The sequence below is a fragment of the Sebastes umbrosus genome, chromosome 4 (genome assembly GCF_015220745.1).
Source record: "Sebastes umbrosus isolate fSebUmb1 chromosome 4, fSebUmb1.pri, whole genome shotgun sequence".
Lineage (NCBI taxonomy): Eukaryota > Metazoa > Chordata > Actinopteri > Perciformes > Sebastidae > Sebastes > Sebastes umbrosus.
In genome coordinates this window covers 6,523,367-6,539,551 of record NC_051272.1, presented here as the reverse complement: position 1 = coordinate 6,539,551, position 16,185 = coordinate 6,523,367, and the positions used below count along the sequence as shown (strand labels likewise).

Here is a 16,185-nt window from a genome sequence, read left to right as displayed (position 1 = left end):
CGCTTCTAGTTTAAACCCTTTCTGATGTGTGTAATGTGTCTGGATCCTCTCTAATTCACTTGAGCACTTTGTTGTGTCTGTGTCTTGAGTAACTTTATGTCTGTGTAAGTTTCAAACTGTTTGCTGTGTTTGGTTCCTATTCGCCATATGTAACTTATTGCTTGTCAGTTTTTCTGTCTTCATTTAATTATTTTTATTTTTATTTTGTGTCTTACTGTAGCTTCAGTACCATGTTTCTTTCTGACTATGCTGTTTGGTTCCTTGCTAATCTGTATTATGTATCATGTCTTGTAGGAATAGAGCGACTGCTGCTGCTGCTGGGAGAAAAGCCGTCCTCCCCCAGTCCATCAGAGGGCGCCGCCTGCGAGCGCGTTCAGCAGAAAGCTGCTGTCACTTTGGCCCGTCTGAGCAGAGACCCTGACGTGGCCCAAACAGCCATCCAGCTAAAAGGTTGTTAGTGTTAATATAACACTATAAATTATTTATTAAATGGTATTGTTGACAGATGCAGAAAAGTTCAAAGATACAAATGAAGTGCGGTAAAACAAGTGGTAAAAAGAAAAATATTCATTAATGAGATATGCTGCATACATTTGTGTAAATTTACGCAGCCCTATTTTAAATAATATTATGTGATGCTTTCCTTTGTACATCTGACTTTGATTGACTTAAAGCCTCTGAACACCCACGCAGGTGTTTTCAGTTATTCTGGCCGTAAGACCTCTGCTCAGGTTGAAGGTGGGCCGGAGCTTTGATGGGAATTTATTAGGCCACAAATCTTCATCCACCAATAAGAATGATGAAGGTGTAATTTGTCCAACTCTAACAGGTTGTAGAGCAGATCTTGTGCTAACAGTCCTGAGCAGAGGTCTAATCAGTCAGAATAACTGAAAACACCTGTGTTGCTGTTCAGAAGCTTTAAGTCAATTAAATTACTCGTTGGGCTCCATAAAGAGTGAAGACAGTTGTGAGTAAGGATATCATGACATTGAAAGAAATTGTTATATATATATATATATATATATATATATATTGTATATGGATCTTACATAATTTGGCCAAAGGGAATGTAAGTGGATTTATAATCATAATTACAATACAGCTGGACCTTGAATTGAGCCTTGAGGTATCTCATTTGTAATTTAATGGCCAGTGTGTAACATTTAGGGGATCTATCGGCAGAAATGGAATATATTATAATATTAAGTGTATGTTTTCTTTAGTGTATGATCACCTGAAACCGAATGAACTGTTTATATCACATATGGAGTGAGCCCTCTTCACGGAGTCCGCCATGTTTCTACAGTAGCCCAGAAAGGACAGACCAAACACTAGCTCCAGAGAGAGCATTTCACGTTTTCATGTCGGCCACCGTAGTTCTGGGTGTGCTTGGCACACGGGAGAAGTTTCAGCTGGTTGCAATCTGCAACCTCACCACTAGATGCCGCCAAATCCTACACACTGCACCTTTAAACACTTAAAGACAACAAAACCATCAACTACATATGATGCTCTGATTCTGCATCCTCTTGAAGCTTGAATATGTATTCACTTTAAGGAGGAAAGAAAATGTCTTACAAGATCATTTCATGTTTCATAAATGTACTTTCCATTCTCCAGTAGACCTCTTTGTCTCATAGGAAGCAGCTCTCTATGAATGCTTTATTAAACCCTATAATCTGATTAATAGAAGTAACATATTATACTCCATAACAGAAGCCAGAGATGGAAAGTATTATTTTTCTATTTTTTAAACTAAACAAAGGTCATACCTTTTTTGTTTAAATGTATTTAAAGTACACTGATACATGTATAGAACATTAATTAAAAACAAATACTTATGTGTAACGGAAACTTCCCTGTTTTTTTGGGAATGTTATCAGCATTACAAAAAGAGGTTTTACTCTGTCTCATGTACACAACTGCTCTCTCTGCCCTCCTGTTTATAGTCAATATCAATGTTTAAGAATGGGACAAGCTTGTAACAGATTTTTTTTTCTTCCTCTGCTGTCTGCTTTAGCTGTTCCTCGTCTTATTGAACTGTGTCGCTCCCCTACTGAGAGAAATAACAGCGACTCAGTGCTGGTCGCTTGCCTGGTACGTATAAAGTGTTTGTGCACACAGCCCCCTTAGATATGTGTAAATGACTCCATGTCCTGAAAACAAATATGCAATTCAAACATTCAAACTGCCTATTTCAGTCAGGCAGTTAAAATACTATACATTTTCAGCTGCACTTGCTATATAGTACTTAAATAGTGCAAACTGAGGGCATTATACAGCAGGCCTGCATGTGTAACATCAACGCACCGAACGACTGTCCAATTTAATTACATCCACAGGGCGATATCTGAAAATTGAAAATATATCACAACCTCAGTATCTTTAAGCCGCGTCAAGATAGCTGACCGGTTCATCTCAAACGTTAGCATGTTTAAATATGTACATATCATGAATAATATCCCTGCCCGCGCTTTATCATCCTCTCATTCTGATCATGATTATTAAGACCAGATCTTAGGGCCGATGAGGGGGATTTGAAGCCCGTAATGGTTTGGGAGCTTAATTGGGCTGCCTCGCCGCGCTGAGAAATGCCCTCCTCTTCACTGTAGCCACACTTGTCAGTCTATTCAAATTAATGTGATTCTATTTTATCCTTTTAGCCAAGGGGTCAAGTAAAGCATTTGTAGGTGTTGAATTTTTACCTTCAAAGGATGCTGAGCTTTCACAGAGCATTTGTAATCTCAAATGTAAATGTTGGAGGCTCTCGAGACGTCACGCGTATTAAACTCATGAGCTCTTGAAATCACATGAGATGTGTTTAAAAAAAAATGGTAGGACTGAATTTAGTACAGTATCACTACAGTTTGTTGTTTACTTTTAACCTGCAGATACATACAGATTTTCTTTTTCTTTTAATCATACTAAATGTGCAGTTCCAATTCTAATTCCCCAGTCTGCGTGTGTAATTTCACATGTATTAACAATGTGTGTATTTATACACAGCAGTACAGTATGATCTTGATATGTGATGATGCATATGTTTATTGGGTTCGTGCACATGCATACTTATATATATGTGTGTGTGTGTGTGTGTGTGTCTGCAGGCTGCCTTGAGGAGGCTGGCAGCGGGGTGTCCAGACAGCATCGAGGCGAACGACCACCAGCAGCTGATCAAACCGCGGCTAGTCGATTCTTTCCTGCTGTGCTCCAACATGGAGGAGAGCTTTGTATGACGGCCTGCACAGCGAACACAGACAGCGGAGAGATGAACTCGTGAAGAAGATCATGTACATGTACCGTTTCATGACCCAGCGAGGACTAACGAGCAGCCAGAACATTGCAATCTATTTCCTGACCTGAGCGTCAGAAGATTTGTTTTTTGTCCAAAATGTCAAACTGGACATGAAGAATTTGGGCGAACGGAGTGAATGTCAATCATTGTCAGTTTGGATGGATGCAGGAGACTACATCTATAATATGTAAATGTACATAAATGTGTTGCCTATAGTGCAACCACATTAAATGCAATGAATGTGTACGGTGTTGTAGAAAAAAAACACGTCATTAGTTTATTTTATTCCACTGGGAATTTCATATCAGCAATTCTATAATTATTTTGCACGAGTAGGTGCTACTTTTTGAAAATGAAAGTATAACCTGTTCTGGAATGAAACACTTTATACGCCACCACTGTGCAATTTATTTGTGCAATGTCTGAAGCTATTGTATCCAAAGCATGTTGGCTTCAGAGAAACATCCTTCAAGTGGATAATACAGCAAATGCCTCAGACACAAATGGTCATCTGAAGCATTTAGCGTTGGAGTACCAAGATGTACGTCTGGGGAAATTCTTTTATTGTCGGTCTGTTAAAAATATCGCCTTTTTTTATGTTTTCAATCAGCAGCCACTTTATTTGGACCATTTACAACTAAATTATTACAGTTAGATTAACTATTACATCTTCCCAGCTTGTTATTTGAGTACCTTAACTGACAGGGCACTATTCGTATTTAATAATGTTTTCTTTGAGACGTGTGGCAACATGATCTATTTGTCCTGGTGTACAATATATTGTTTGTTAAAGCTCATTGTCTGGCATGTTGAGTTATTACTTATTTGCCATTAATATCAAATATATTTGCCACTGGAAAATGAATCTATAAAAATGGTGTTGAATTTAAATATAGAAATGCTTTTTATTTAAAGAGGAATTACCATTATTGTATGCCATGCATGGAATAAAGGCAATCATCTAATGTTCAGTGTATGTCGTTCTAGTGAATAACTGTTACTGAAGCTCTGTCACAAAGCTGAATGCTTCAGTTTTACATAAAGTAAAGCCAGTCCAGCAGTACTCAGAACATGGGGAGTCCACAAGGACACATGGTATATATATATACACACCGATCAGCCATAACATTAAGACCACTGAGAGGTGAAGTGGTTATCTCAATTGCACATGGCAGTGTATATATTATATTATATTGGATATATTAGACAGCAAGTGAACATTTTGACCTTTGAACTTTGTGTTGGAAGCAGAAAAAATGGGCTAGCGTAAGGATGTTAGCGGCTTTGACAAGGGCCACATAGTGCTACTAGACGACTGGGTCAGAGCATCTCCAAAACTGCACTCTTGTGGGATGTTCCCGGTCTGCAGTGGTCAGGACCTACTAAAAGTGGTCCAAGGAAAGAAAACCATTGAACCGGAGACAGGGTCAGACCTGAGGCTCATTGATGCACGTGGGGAGAGAAGGCTGACCCGTGTTGTCCGACCCAATAGAAGAGCTACTGTAGCTGAAACTGCTGAAAAAGTTAATGCCGGTTCTGATAGAAAGGTGTCAGAACACACGATGCATCGCGGTTTGTTGCGTATGGGGCTACGTAGCCGCAGACCGGTCAGGGTGCCCATGCTGTCATAATGTTATGGTAAGAAATGATTGGACGGGCTTATTACAGTCTTGAGGCAGTCACAGATACCTCTTTTTTTGTCAGAGCATTTCATGTATTGATTGCTGTCCATAGCCAAAAATTAGGGATGCACCGACTGCAAAATTCTGGGCCGATACCGATTTGTTTTTGTCAGCTGCTATTGCCGACAACTAACTACTCAATGAGAACAATGTTTCAGTACAGCTGAACAAAATATCTGTTTAGTGAAATTAAAACGATTAGAAACAGAAGCAGTGTTTCTCACACATAAACATCACTTGGGCGGGCCGCCCGTATATATTAACGGCTGCACAAGTATATTTGGCGACTAATTTTAGCCTTTTTCATTCTAATTTTTTTTAATCGGTACGAGAGAACGACGCCATCCGCGATCAATTAACTAGTGGACTAGTAGCAGCAGAAGGCCGCCGGGGAGCCGATTGAAAGCTCCGCTCTGCTGGTGCAGCTTCCCACACGGCCGACTTTTCTTTTACTTTTATTTGAAAACAAACCACACGTGCGCATGGCACCCGCCGTCAGAGTTGTGCCCAGCCAGTGGCTTCTTCTTCGAATTAGCGAATGTCATCTTCTTTACTGATAGGCCGATGGCAGTCAACAAGGTGAATATCCGCCGATACCGATGTTTGGCCGATAAATCGGTACATCCCAACAAAAAATGTCTCTAAAAACCATTACCCACCTTAGCTTCAAAGTCTCATCTAGTTTAAATACCCAGAAAAGTTTTGAAGCATCTTTGGATAGAGGAAGTTTAACTCCACTACAACGCAGACTGCAGTTCAACTTGTGCTCATATTTATTGTGGTCACACAGACCACTGCTACACCACCGGTACAACAGGCAAACATTCAAAACAGTCCATACATGGTGCCACCTTATTGCAGCATGAGTGCATTCGGGGTCCACGCTGCTAAAGTCCCTCGGAGGGGCCCCCGCGACCTGCAGCTATCTCTGAGGAACTGACCGGTCTTCTGCACAAACGCAGGCACAGGAATGAGAGAAGCCTTTGAATGAGGTTCACAGAGAAAGAGAGAGGCTAAGAGACTAAGAAGAGGTGGACCCCAAGGTCTACCTGTTGGTCCTCCGTGAACCGCCAGGTCCTCTAGAACAAAAAACCAAGAGGGACATTTGCTATTTAAGCCTCCAACTTTCCAAAAAAACATTGGGTCTCGTTGGGAGGAATGCCAGTACAGAGTGTAGCTGTGTGCATTAGATGAACTTGTCATCAAAATACTTTTCATTCATTCCTTCAATCACAATGGATTTGAAAAAGGTTCACAGGTTCAGGTTCAGAGTTTTTTACACAACACGTTTGAGTGATTGGGACAAAATGCAGCAAGTGATTACAAAGAAATATGAGGGCTTATCTGCGAAACTTGTCCTTTGTATTGTCATCTCTTTGATAGAAACACTCAGGTTTTTTTTTTTTCCCTCCATAAGCCTTCCTCTCCTTGGAGAGACAATTGAGGGTCTTCTTGCTTTCTCTGTAGCTTCTTTTTAACCTAAGGGCACTTATGCTGAGCCTGGACTTGTTACACTCCAACCCAGAGTTGAGACAATTGAGCTGCTTTGTGTGTGTGTGTGTGTTGTCCAGCATACACGTGGGACTGTGTTCAGAGGCCTTTGTGATAGAATATGCTCCTGCCTCGCTTTGGTGAGACCCAATGAAATATGTATCGACACAGAGGAGAACTAAACAGACGGCCTAAAAACACAGGTTCCTTTGATATTGTTTTGGTTCGACCATGACCATGATGCCGAGTATTGTAGCTCTGGGTTTTTCAGTTTTTCTCAGTTTCAAAGCTCTTGAACTTTCATTTTCCTCCCTCTCCATCGTCCTCTGCGTGTGTGTGTGTGTGTGTGTGTGTGTGTGTGTTGTTGTTTTCAAAGTTTCAAGGTGGTGGTTAGATAATGAAAAAGTGTAATCCAGTCATCCTATCAACAAGGTCTCTCATGAACAGGTATTAGAATGTCAGAACTACAACATTTAATGGATAACTTCAGTATTTTTCAACCTTTTCCCATGTTTTTTGTGTCTGACAACATTTTTTTAAATTGGTCCAGTATTGAGGAAGAACGCCGCAACCGGCAGACACGTAACGATCTGCGAGGGCAAATAACCAATGTCAATGTAACGTTACGTTCACTAAAAGTTCTTGTTTTTGCCACTGACAGGCTCAGATTGTTATTATAAGTGTCTGACATCATTATGGAAAGGACCCTGCAGAGAAACTAATCCTTTTTCTAACCTTTCTCTTGATCCGGTCTGTTTGTTATTGTGTCAAAGTCCCGCTAAAGGAGAAGTCTCATTGTGAAATCTGAATATCCTCATGGCTTAAATAAATTAGGCTGTTCTCATACACTGTTCATACTGTTCATAGGGAGGAGGTCGGGGTGGATGGATGGGTCTAAAAACACCAGACTTTGACCAGGAGACCAGTGTTCCCGTGTGAAACCAGAAGTCAACGTTGATTTATTTGTCACGTAACTTACGTACTTAAGTAACGCCCCTTTTCTGAGTTTTTTTTAAGCCAAACCACGATCCTCTGCTAAACCTAACTAAGTAGTTTTGTTGCCTAATCCTAACCAAGTATGCATGTAACGAGCGGAAATAGACACGTGTTGCTGGACATTCGTAGGGAAAACAAACAAAAAAGGAGGAATACATTTTTCATAAGATATCATATGAACAGACGTATGAGGATACGTTGAATAAATACGGGCGGCCATCCAATTCAAAAACCTCGTCCACATTGTTGAAATCATCTGATCATTCAGCCATGACACTGAAAATCTTTTTGATAACACTGAGCTACGCTTTCTGTACTCCAACACAACAAACTGCCCGGCTGGATCTCGCGTTTCCACGATGGACGTATTCCACCGTTGTCTCCTGGCAACACGTCACCTCGCCAGTATTCAGAACGAGACTTCTCCTTGAGTGAGACTCTTTCCATAATGTCAAACACTTATAGTAAAAATCAGAGTCTGTCACGGCAAAAACAAGCACTTTTAGTGGACGTAAATGACAGTGCCAGCTTGCCCCAATAGCATCATATTGCAGCCTGTGAGCAGCTGTCGTCTACAGCACTCTCCCTCAATATTGGACCAGTTTCAGAAATTGTTCTATCTTTTAGTCAATTAGACACAAAAACATGAGAAAATAGGGTCCAGGTTAAAAAATACCGAAGTTACCCTTTTATATGCAAAGCACATTACAAATAAAACTCTATAATAAAAGGACAAGCTGCTTTACAGAGTCATTTTCATCTTCACTGTCTCAAACCATCACACACACTTTGTGTAAGAAAAGGATGTGAGGATTTGTAGCCTAATGCGAGGAGACACTTCTCCGTGACTCCCGAGAGATTTTAATATTTTATGGGTCACATCTTTTGGAAAAGTTTTTCTCTGTCTGACTCTTTTTCTTTCAGAGGGCTGGAAATGAGTGAAACTATTTCTCCTTTGAAAGTGCTTTCAGAAGTTGATACATTAGACTTTACTTTCAAATTAGGATGAAATAATTTGGCCAAACTTAAAAGTAAAATGCATTTGGCAAAGAGATGAAAAGTGATGCAAGTCTTTACATAATAATAAGCCCCTTGTTCCCACTGTTAGTCTACCGATGAACTGCACTTCAGACACAGTTGATGGGAGGACAAAGGACTCCATCATCAACAAGGAGGTGAAGGTTATTTTCAAGGAGCCTCCAAACAGGAGTAGCTCCCTGAATAAGGTGACGTCTGCCGGACGGATTGTTTGTTTAGTATCTTTGTATTTTAGTATATTGGGCTCAATATGAATGCCCCCAATCCAATGGCAGAGAGTCTTAGACAGTTTGTCCCAGAGAGCACTGATGGTACAACTTTTAATGCCATAAAAGGTGCTTGTTGGTTGTCATTTCTGACATTTGAGGTGAGAGATAGGCATTACAGTAACAGAATATTGATTCATATTTGATCAGCGCTGCCTAGTTTTACTGTTTGATCGGAGTTTGCGAGTGACTGACAGCTGCTCAGAGACAGCAGGCTCCAGAGTCTCATGAATTACTGTCAGGATAAAGTGACAGTATTAGGAAAAATACTTTTTTTAAATTCACATTTGCTCCATTTCTACCCACTGCAGCTTTAAAACTACTACGTTTGTTCAGTGAAAATGAAACTGAATGTTGTGAACACGGGACACGAACAGCGGCCTCCTGGATGAACGCCTTGTAAACTCTTTAAACTACGTCACCACACTCCCGCCGCACATTCTCGGAGCGTTTACTGTTTTCCGCAGATGGGTTTACATTATAGTTCATGGAATGCCTGGTGCGTTTCTTAAGGGTGCCGTGTGTGGCGGCCGTGACAAAGCCTTGGTATTTGACATCCTGGGAATGAGAACGGGCTGAAATATAGCTGTCAGAAATTCTTGATATCTCGGACTCGGAATTACAACTCAGAGGTTGACAGGAAAAACATTTTTTTTTCCCCATCTGGTTTCTTGTAATTACGGTCTGAACAATATGGCGTAAAGGACAACACTGTTATGAAATCTGTCGCCTTGTTTCCTTTTCCAAAACGCTTTGTGATTTCGTTTTCTACATTCAAATTCAAAATGTAACTTCCATGTATCCATGTATGACTCTTCTTGTAAATACAACAGGAAAGGCACCATGATGTCACCTGCTTTTTTGTCAACCATGCTGTTGTAGACGGGACTAGCTCGACTAACATCATGTACTGCACATAATCCGACGAGAAGAGAGTCTTCCATTGAGTTTCTGAAAATCACTTGCTAGCTAGTTGGCTTGTTACAGTAACTTTTTTGCAAGATAGTTAGTTTGCCAGTCAGTTGTATTTTATGTACAATATTTAATTTGGACGAATTAACATGGTCCAAATTGTCCTGTCCTCTGACAAACAAAGACACCACTTAACACACATCTGCAGCTGTGAACAATTACTTACATTTATCATGTCGCCTCTAAAATTCACTCCACGTTCTGTCAGCTTTGGACTCTGTGAAACTGTAAAACTGAAAGGTTTAAACACACACACACAAGTCCCACATTAGCATCCTGCTGCAGCACATATAGACCTCACACTATAAAGGCTAATTATGACTTAAGTGCCATCACCTGTTGGACAGCCAATTAAGAGAATACTATTGCTGTTTACTGATATCTCTAGTCCAGTGCCCTGCTGGCTCCCATTAGAGGACCCACTGGGGATTTTAATTGCTCAAACACAACCACAACATTGAGCATAAATTAATATCAGCACTTTGCGTTCACAACTTTTGGCCAAAGTCAGTGGAGGGTAAAAGCCTAATGCCAAAAAATGTTCAGGGGCTGGTGTACAGCGGTCAAATGGCTTTATCCTGCCACGCATTAGTAGCCTACATCATAAACTGCTCTCCCTCCATGATGTTATTCTACTGAATGTGTCTTGAAACTGCAGAGAAATAAATAGTAAATAAACGTTATGCAATAAAAATCACTATGGGCTGAATAACTTGAATTTTCTAAAGCTTTTTTGTTAGTTGTTGTTAGTTTAACATTCCCTAAAAATAATGTTGAATGCCACGTCTGTTTGATATTTAAAGGATTTAAACTGACTTTTGTGGAATAGTAAATTAAAAATTCTTTTGAGATACATAGAATGCATTTTGATGTGCATTTGGACTGTTCACGGTTCATTTGGATACCCAAAGTGTGCCAAATGGGTTTTCTACCTCTTGAAAGAGAATCTGACTATAAAATACTACTGATATCCACTACAGGCGGCTATGTGCACACAATGCAGCCTTTGGCCATGACATTTACCCTGTGCATCATCACATTCTACCAATGTGCACAGTATAAAATCCATAAAAATCAACTAAATTGTATAATTTTGACTCCAAAAGGAGTAGTTTTATTATAATCATGAAATATGATCAAGAAAAACTTAGATAATAACACATAAGATCACTAACGTTGTAAATAAGATAACAAAAAAGAATGTACATTCAATATAAACACGGTCAAAAGTATTTATAAGGTAAAAATACAATTTCTTGTGCATTGATTTTAACTAAAATAAGTAACTAAAATATTGAAATAATTGCCAAACAAACATTGTTTGGACAAAATACACTTAAAGTGTTGTTTTAGTAGCGTTAAAAAATTTGGTAAAAAGACAACCACGGCATTTTATGAAGTTTTTAAAGGCAGTGTTTTAACACACAGCTCAGCCGAGATGTACTGGGTTCGTCGGGTTAAAGAGGTTAACACCTTTTATCCAGTTTATCATTATACATTATGTAAATCTCATATTATCACTGTATGGGTCTTTCACTCTATTTTCCAGTCAGTATTTATCTACTCAATAAAACCCAGACAAAAGACATTAGCCTGGCAGTTTTTTTAATATAGCTCATTTTGGCTAAAGAAACAGCATCATTTAAAATTCAGTATGATGAAACACTCAACTGACAAAGTACGCAGTGTAAGTAAACTTTACTTTCACAGATCTTCAAGGTAAAACAAAACCCTATTTTTGCTTTGTATTCAGCAGCATTCCTCGTGGACCGCCATGAATTTGTTCAATTGTTGCTTGAGTGCACCTTAATTTGAGCATGCCATGCAGGACGGCGGGAGGTCTCTCTGTGTGGGTCAGAATTGACTCTCAAATAAAGGCTCAAACAGCTCCTTTTTGTCCCAAGACGTGCGGCCTTGACAAAATGTTCCGCATATTCAGGGCTGCAATTTATTTTTTTGCGCCGTAAAGTAAAAGACAAACAATGGTGATTACTTTTCAGTGACAGAAAATTAACGTTTTGAATGTTTTTTCTTTCACTAAAATAACTCTGGCGCGTGGTGTACAGTAGTTCATTGGATGGAGAGCAGCGCGCTCGTGGAAAAAGGAATGTATTAATGAAATGTGGTAATTAAAATTTGAGCAGCCACAGTCTTGTTCGTGTCAAAGGATGTTTTTTATTAAGTCTGTATTTTCTGCTTTTTAGTGTGTGTGTGTGTGTGTGTGTGTGTGTGAGACAGACAGAGATAAAGAGAGAGACTGCTGCTCTTTAGGGACTCGGGCATTTCCAGCAGAGAAAAACTGCCTTGAACATCACATACGAACACACACACGTTTGTACCTCTAAACTTATGAGGACCCTCACTGACTTAACCTACACTATCAGGACTACTAATCCAAACCCTTAACTTAAACTATGAGAATACTTAACTCCTCTCTGATGTTGTATTGATGTTTTTAAGACAAGGGTTAATCTATCCATTACAAAAAAAAACATAGTGAGTGATATAGCCATCTATCTTTTATTTTCTTTAAGATACTTTTGGCTTTATTTGCCCCCCCAGATGCCAGCCCAATACAGTGGAGGTAAATTAAACTGTTCTCATTGGAACTAAAGTTATTACAAACTAAAGCTTTATTTCTGAAGTAGGATTATGGAGTTATGGATATATCGTAATTTGGGTGAACAGACCCTTTAAAATGTAACTTTTCTCATTACTGTTTATGTGCAATTAATTTGCACGTCAATATAACTGTTGTTTTTCCACATAGAACCTGAATATTACACGGTGAAAAAGCGTAATTTTTTTCAGAAGAAGGTTGATTTTTCTGAGCTGCAAATGCAGGCATCAACCAATTACATTGTGCGAAACGGATTGAGTTGCGTCGGAGGCTCTGTAGCCCGAGCCAAGACGGCAATCTTTATTACTCCTTTCAACCTTGACAAAGGCAGCGCAGACCAGATCCACTCCTCCGTTCATACCTTTCACAATTAAAACCATAGAAATATAATATTCGCAGGTGAGTATTTTGCTTTTTTGTCTCACGCCCCCAGTGTCTAAAAGCAATAAAATTTGCTGATACAGTTCATGTATATATCTCAGAAGATATGTTTTATTTTAATGTGAAACAGTAGTTTGACACAATAATCTTTACTTGGTTTAAATCTTAAAAACATTTTTTTTTTTATCTGGTAGTTTTTGCTCTCTTTTTCTGTATCTATATAAATTGGATAACTAATCATTATTATTATCACTGTCACAACATATGAAAGACATACTGCCACTACAGTAGGCCGACTGACTAAACACCTATTCCAAGAGGACATTAGCATAGATAAAAAGATTATCATAAGTGATGCACCTAAAAACATTTCGCCAGCCGGTTGGGGTGCCGCCATGACTTCAACTTCATGGATTGGAATTGGTTGTCTCTCTGTGTGTGAGATTTTGTCCAGTGTTTTGCACTTTGGATCAACTGTATGGTGTTTAAATAAAGCTGGGTTTATGTGAGTTACCAATAACCCACATAAAGTACCACATTGGAGTTTTCTTTTCTTTCAGTGTTACTCACAAAAACACTGTGTATCATTGCGGTATTAAGCTCTTCCTCATAAAACATTTGCAAAGCTGAGTTTTCAAATATTTTGAAGCCTGCAATGTTTACATTAATGTTTGCTAGCTAGCACTCTTCTTCTTCTTCTTCCTCTTGGCATATAACCATCCAGCTGTGTGCTCATTCACGTACATGTGCATCCTCCTACTCATGAAAACATTTCACTATAACGCTATTTGTGATAAAAAACTCTCAGGATAAACTAAACCTAATACAAACCTGAGATCTAAATCTCAGTTTTAACCCTCAAACGTCCTTTTGAAAAAGTGAAGGCAGGCCAAAATGTCCTCAATCCCACAGACTCACTCTCAAATTGGTCCTCAAAAAAATAGATGTATCAGGAGCACACACTTTTACCAACAGATCAACGTATTCTCATCAAATATCTTAGGAAAAAAATAAAATCTCCTTTTTTGTTCGTTTTCCTATGAATATCCAGCAACACGTGTCAATTTTCGACTCCTTACATGCCTACAGTCTTTTCAAAATAAACTTCTGTCCTCACAGGAAACAACTTCCTTAGGTTTAGGCATAAAACTACTTAGATAGGTTTAGGAAAAGATCGTGGTTTGGCCTAAAATAACTCCGGAAGTGACATTACTTACGTGACAAATAAATCAACATTGGTTTCTGGTTTCACATGGTACACGTACGCCGGTCTCCTGGGTGAAAGTCTGGTATTTTTTTACCCCCATTATGTGAAATACACATAAATTGATTTTGTGGGATATACACAAATTACAGTGCATTGCTTTTCGTAGGTATAGCTACAAATGGTGTATGAGACCAGCCTGAACACATACATATAGAGATATAAAAATGCACATAAGGACAAATAGGTGGATTCAAGCTACACACTCTCTCTTGCTTCCTTCTGCACGCTAAAGGTACACACATACATGCAGACACACACACACACACACACACACAAAAATGTTTGGATAATTTAAATTAAACGTTTTTCCATTGTCATTAAAAACCATCAGGCCTGTAGAACAGCCTCACTTAACCCGTGTTCACTACCTCTGTTAACACACTCATCTGTTCAAATCATCCACCATCCATAATCCTACACCCACACACGCACACACACACACACACACACATACACACACACACGCACACACCAACACACACACACTTTCCCCTCTCTGGTCCTCTGAGCCCCCCTCGCCATTAACAGGCCACCGCAGCACGCCTTCTCCATTTAGGTCCTCCAGTCCTCCCAAAACCCCCGTACACACACGCACAGACACACACACACACACTCGTCTTTCCTCCCTCTCCATCCAACGTCTCGGAGGATTTGTGGAGAGATTTTTTTCTCCTGCAGACGACCAGGCAGCAGAATTGTATTTGTTTTTTCTGTAGCGCTGCCTGTAACTGCAGACAGTAGCAAACCGCCGGCCTGTGTGTGCTAACTGTCTGTGTCCACAGTTGTAATGACGGAGTATATCATGTAACAGCCCCAGTATCTGTAGCCTTCAGGTTTTATATGTCTAACAAGACTGAGTGTGTTTGACACTGCCTTGGATTGGCAGGAGCCGTTCTCGGTCTCCAGGGTATTTATATTTTGAGTGACATGTTGCGGGATGTTTTCTCCAAAACTGCGCTGGATGAGAGGAAATGCCCAGTTGCTAAAAAATGCCCATATGTTACATGAGTATTTGTTTTTACCTCATCCACATTTCAGTAGTCATTTGTTTTAGTATCTGAATGTTTTTTTTTGTTTTTGTAACACTGTCTAACAGAGTGACTCACACACAGGATGTTAAGTCAATACATTTAGTTTCTATACTTATATACTAAAAATGACACTTGTATTTAGATGCTAATGAAACAAATACAGCTGAATTGACGGAAAAGTAAATACAGAGATTGTCTCATGTACTGTCGGTAACCTCCCATGTTCTAAAGTGACACACCTGGTTAAACATTAAGGCGGGTGGCTGATTGAGTTTGCCCTCTTGGAGTGGATGTTTGAGCATGAATGACTCTGAGTGTGTGTGTGTTTGTGTGTGTGTGTGTGTGTGTGTGTGTGGAGGTATTTTCACTCAAGAAAAAAAAAATAGAGTTGCTGTGTTTCTGAGGTCGTGTATGACCCTCGACTGCCGTCATAATAAGTGACTGATAACTCAGATGGTTGTCTTTATATAAGGAGGAATGTTATTGTTTTTGTTTAAACAATAATTAAAATCATTTTGAACAGATTCATATTTATGAAATCCATGACAGCCTGTTGTCTTTTAATGTGCTTTAATCCAGCTGTATTCAAAAGGTCACCTCGGAGAGCAACACTGTCTCCTAGAATTTACATTTATATACTATGAATTTGTTTTGCTAAATACATTTTGGGGGATAATTATTGCCCTGACTGTGTTCAGTGGCTTTGTTTTTCAAGTGAAGGAAATGACACCAGAGACTGGGATTCACATCCTAAATCGTGATACGGTTTAGGCAACAAAGGCACTTTGGTTAATGTTAGGGAAAGACCGTGGGTTTTAAAAAAATGTTAATAACATAAACCGCTCCTGTATATAATCAAACCAAGATCCCTATCTTTCCCTCACCTAAACCAAGTGATTTCAGTTCCTGAACACAACTCAACTGAAAACATTAATCATGCTTTAGTTGCTACGAGCCGATATTTTATTGCAAGCGTAGATACTTCAGGAAAACAAATGAAATACGATTTCTGTTAACATTTTTCAACTTTGCTGATATATTCATTCAAGACGTTTCTACACTGTGTTGATGAAAACACATTTCAGGCAGCACTATTTCAGTATATATAGTATAGTAGTATATAGTATTAGTCATAATTTCTAGAAG

General features: G+C 39.3%; 1 protein-coding gene across 3 annotated transcripts in view; it reads left to right on the top strand.

The window, feature by feature from the left end:
* Window positions 1–4,186, top strand: part of LOC119486438 (protein inscuteable homolog) — a 62,815-nt gene extending 58,629 nt beyond the window's left edge. For all 3 annotated transcript variants that reach the window (XM_037766547.1, XM_037766548.1, XM_037766549.1), the window contains exons 11-13: window positions 295–450; window positions 2,021–2,097; window positions 3,108–4,186. In XM_037766547.1, coding sequence (XP_037622475.1) covers window positions 295–450; window positions 2,021–2,097; window positions 3,108–3,236 — 362 coding nt within the window. In that variant the 3' untranslated portion in view covers window positions 3,237–4,186. The remainder of the gene's footprint in view (window positions 1–294; window positions 451–2,020; window positions 2,098–3,107) is intronic.
* The last annotated feature ends 11,999 nt before the right edge of the window (window positions 4,187–16,185 follow it).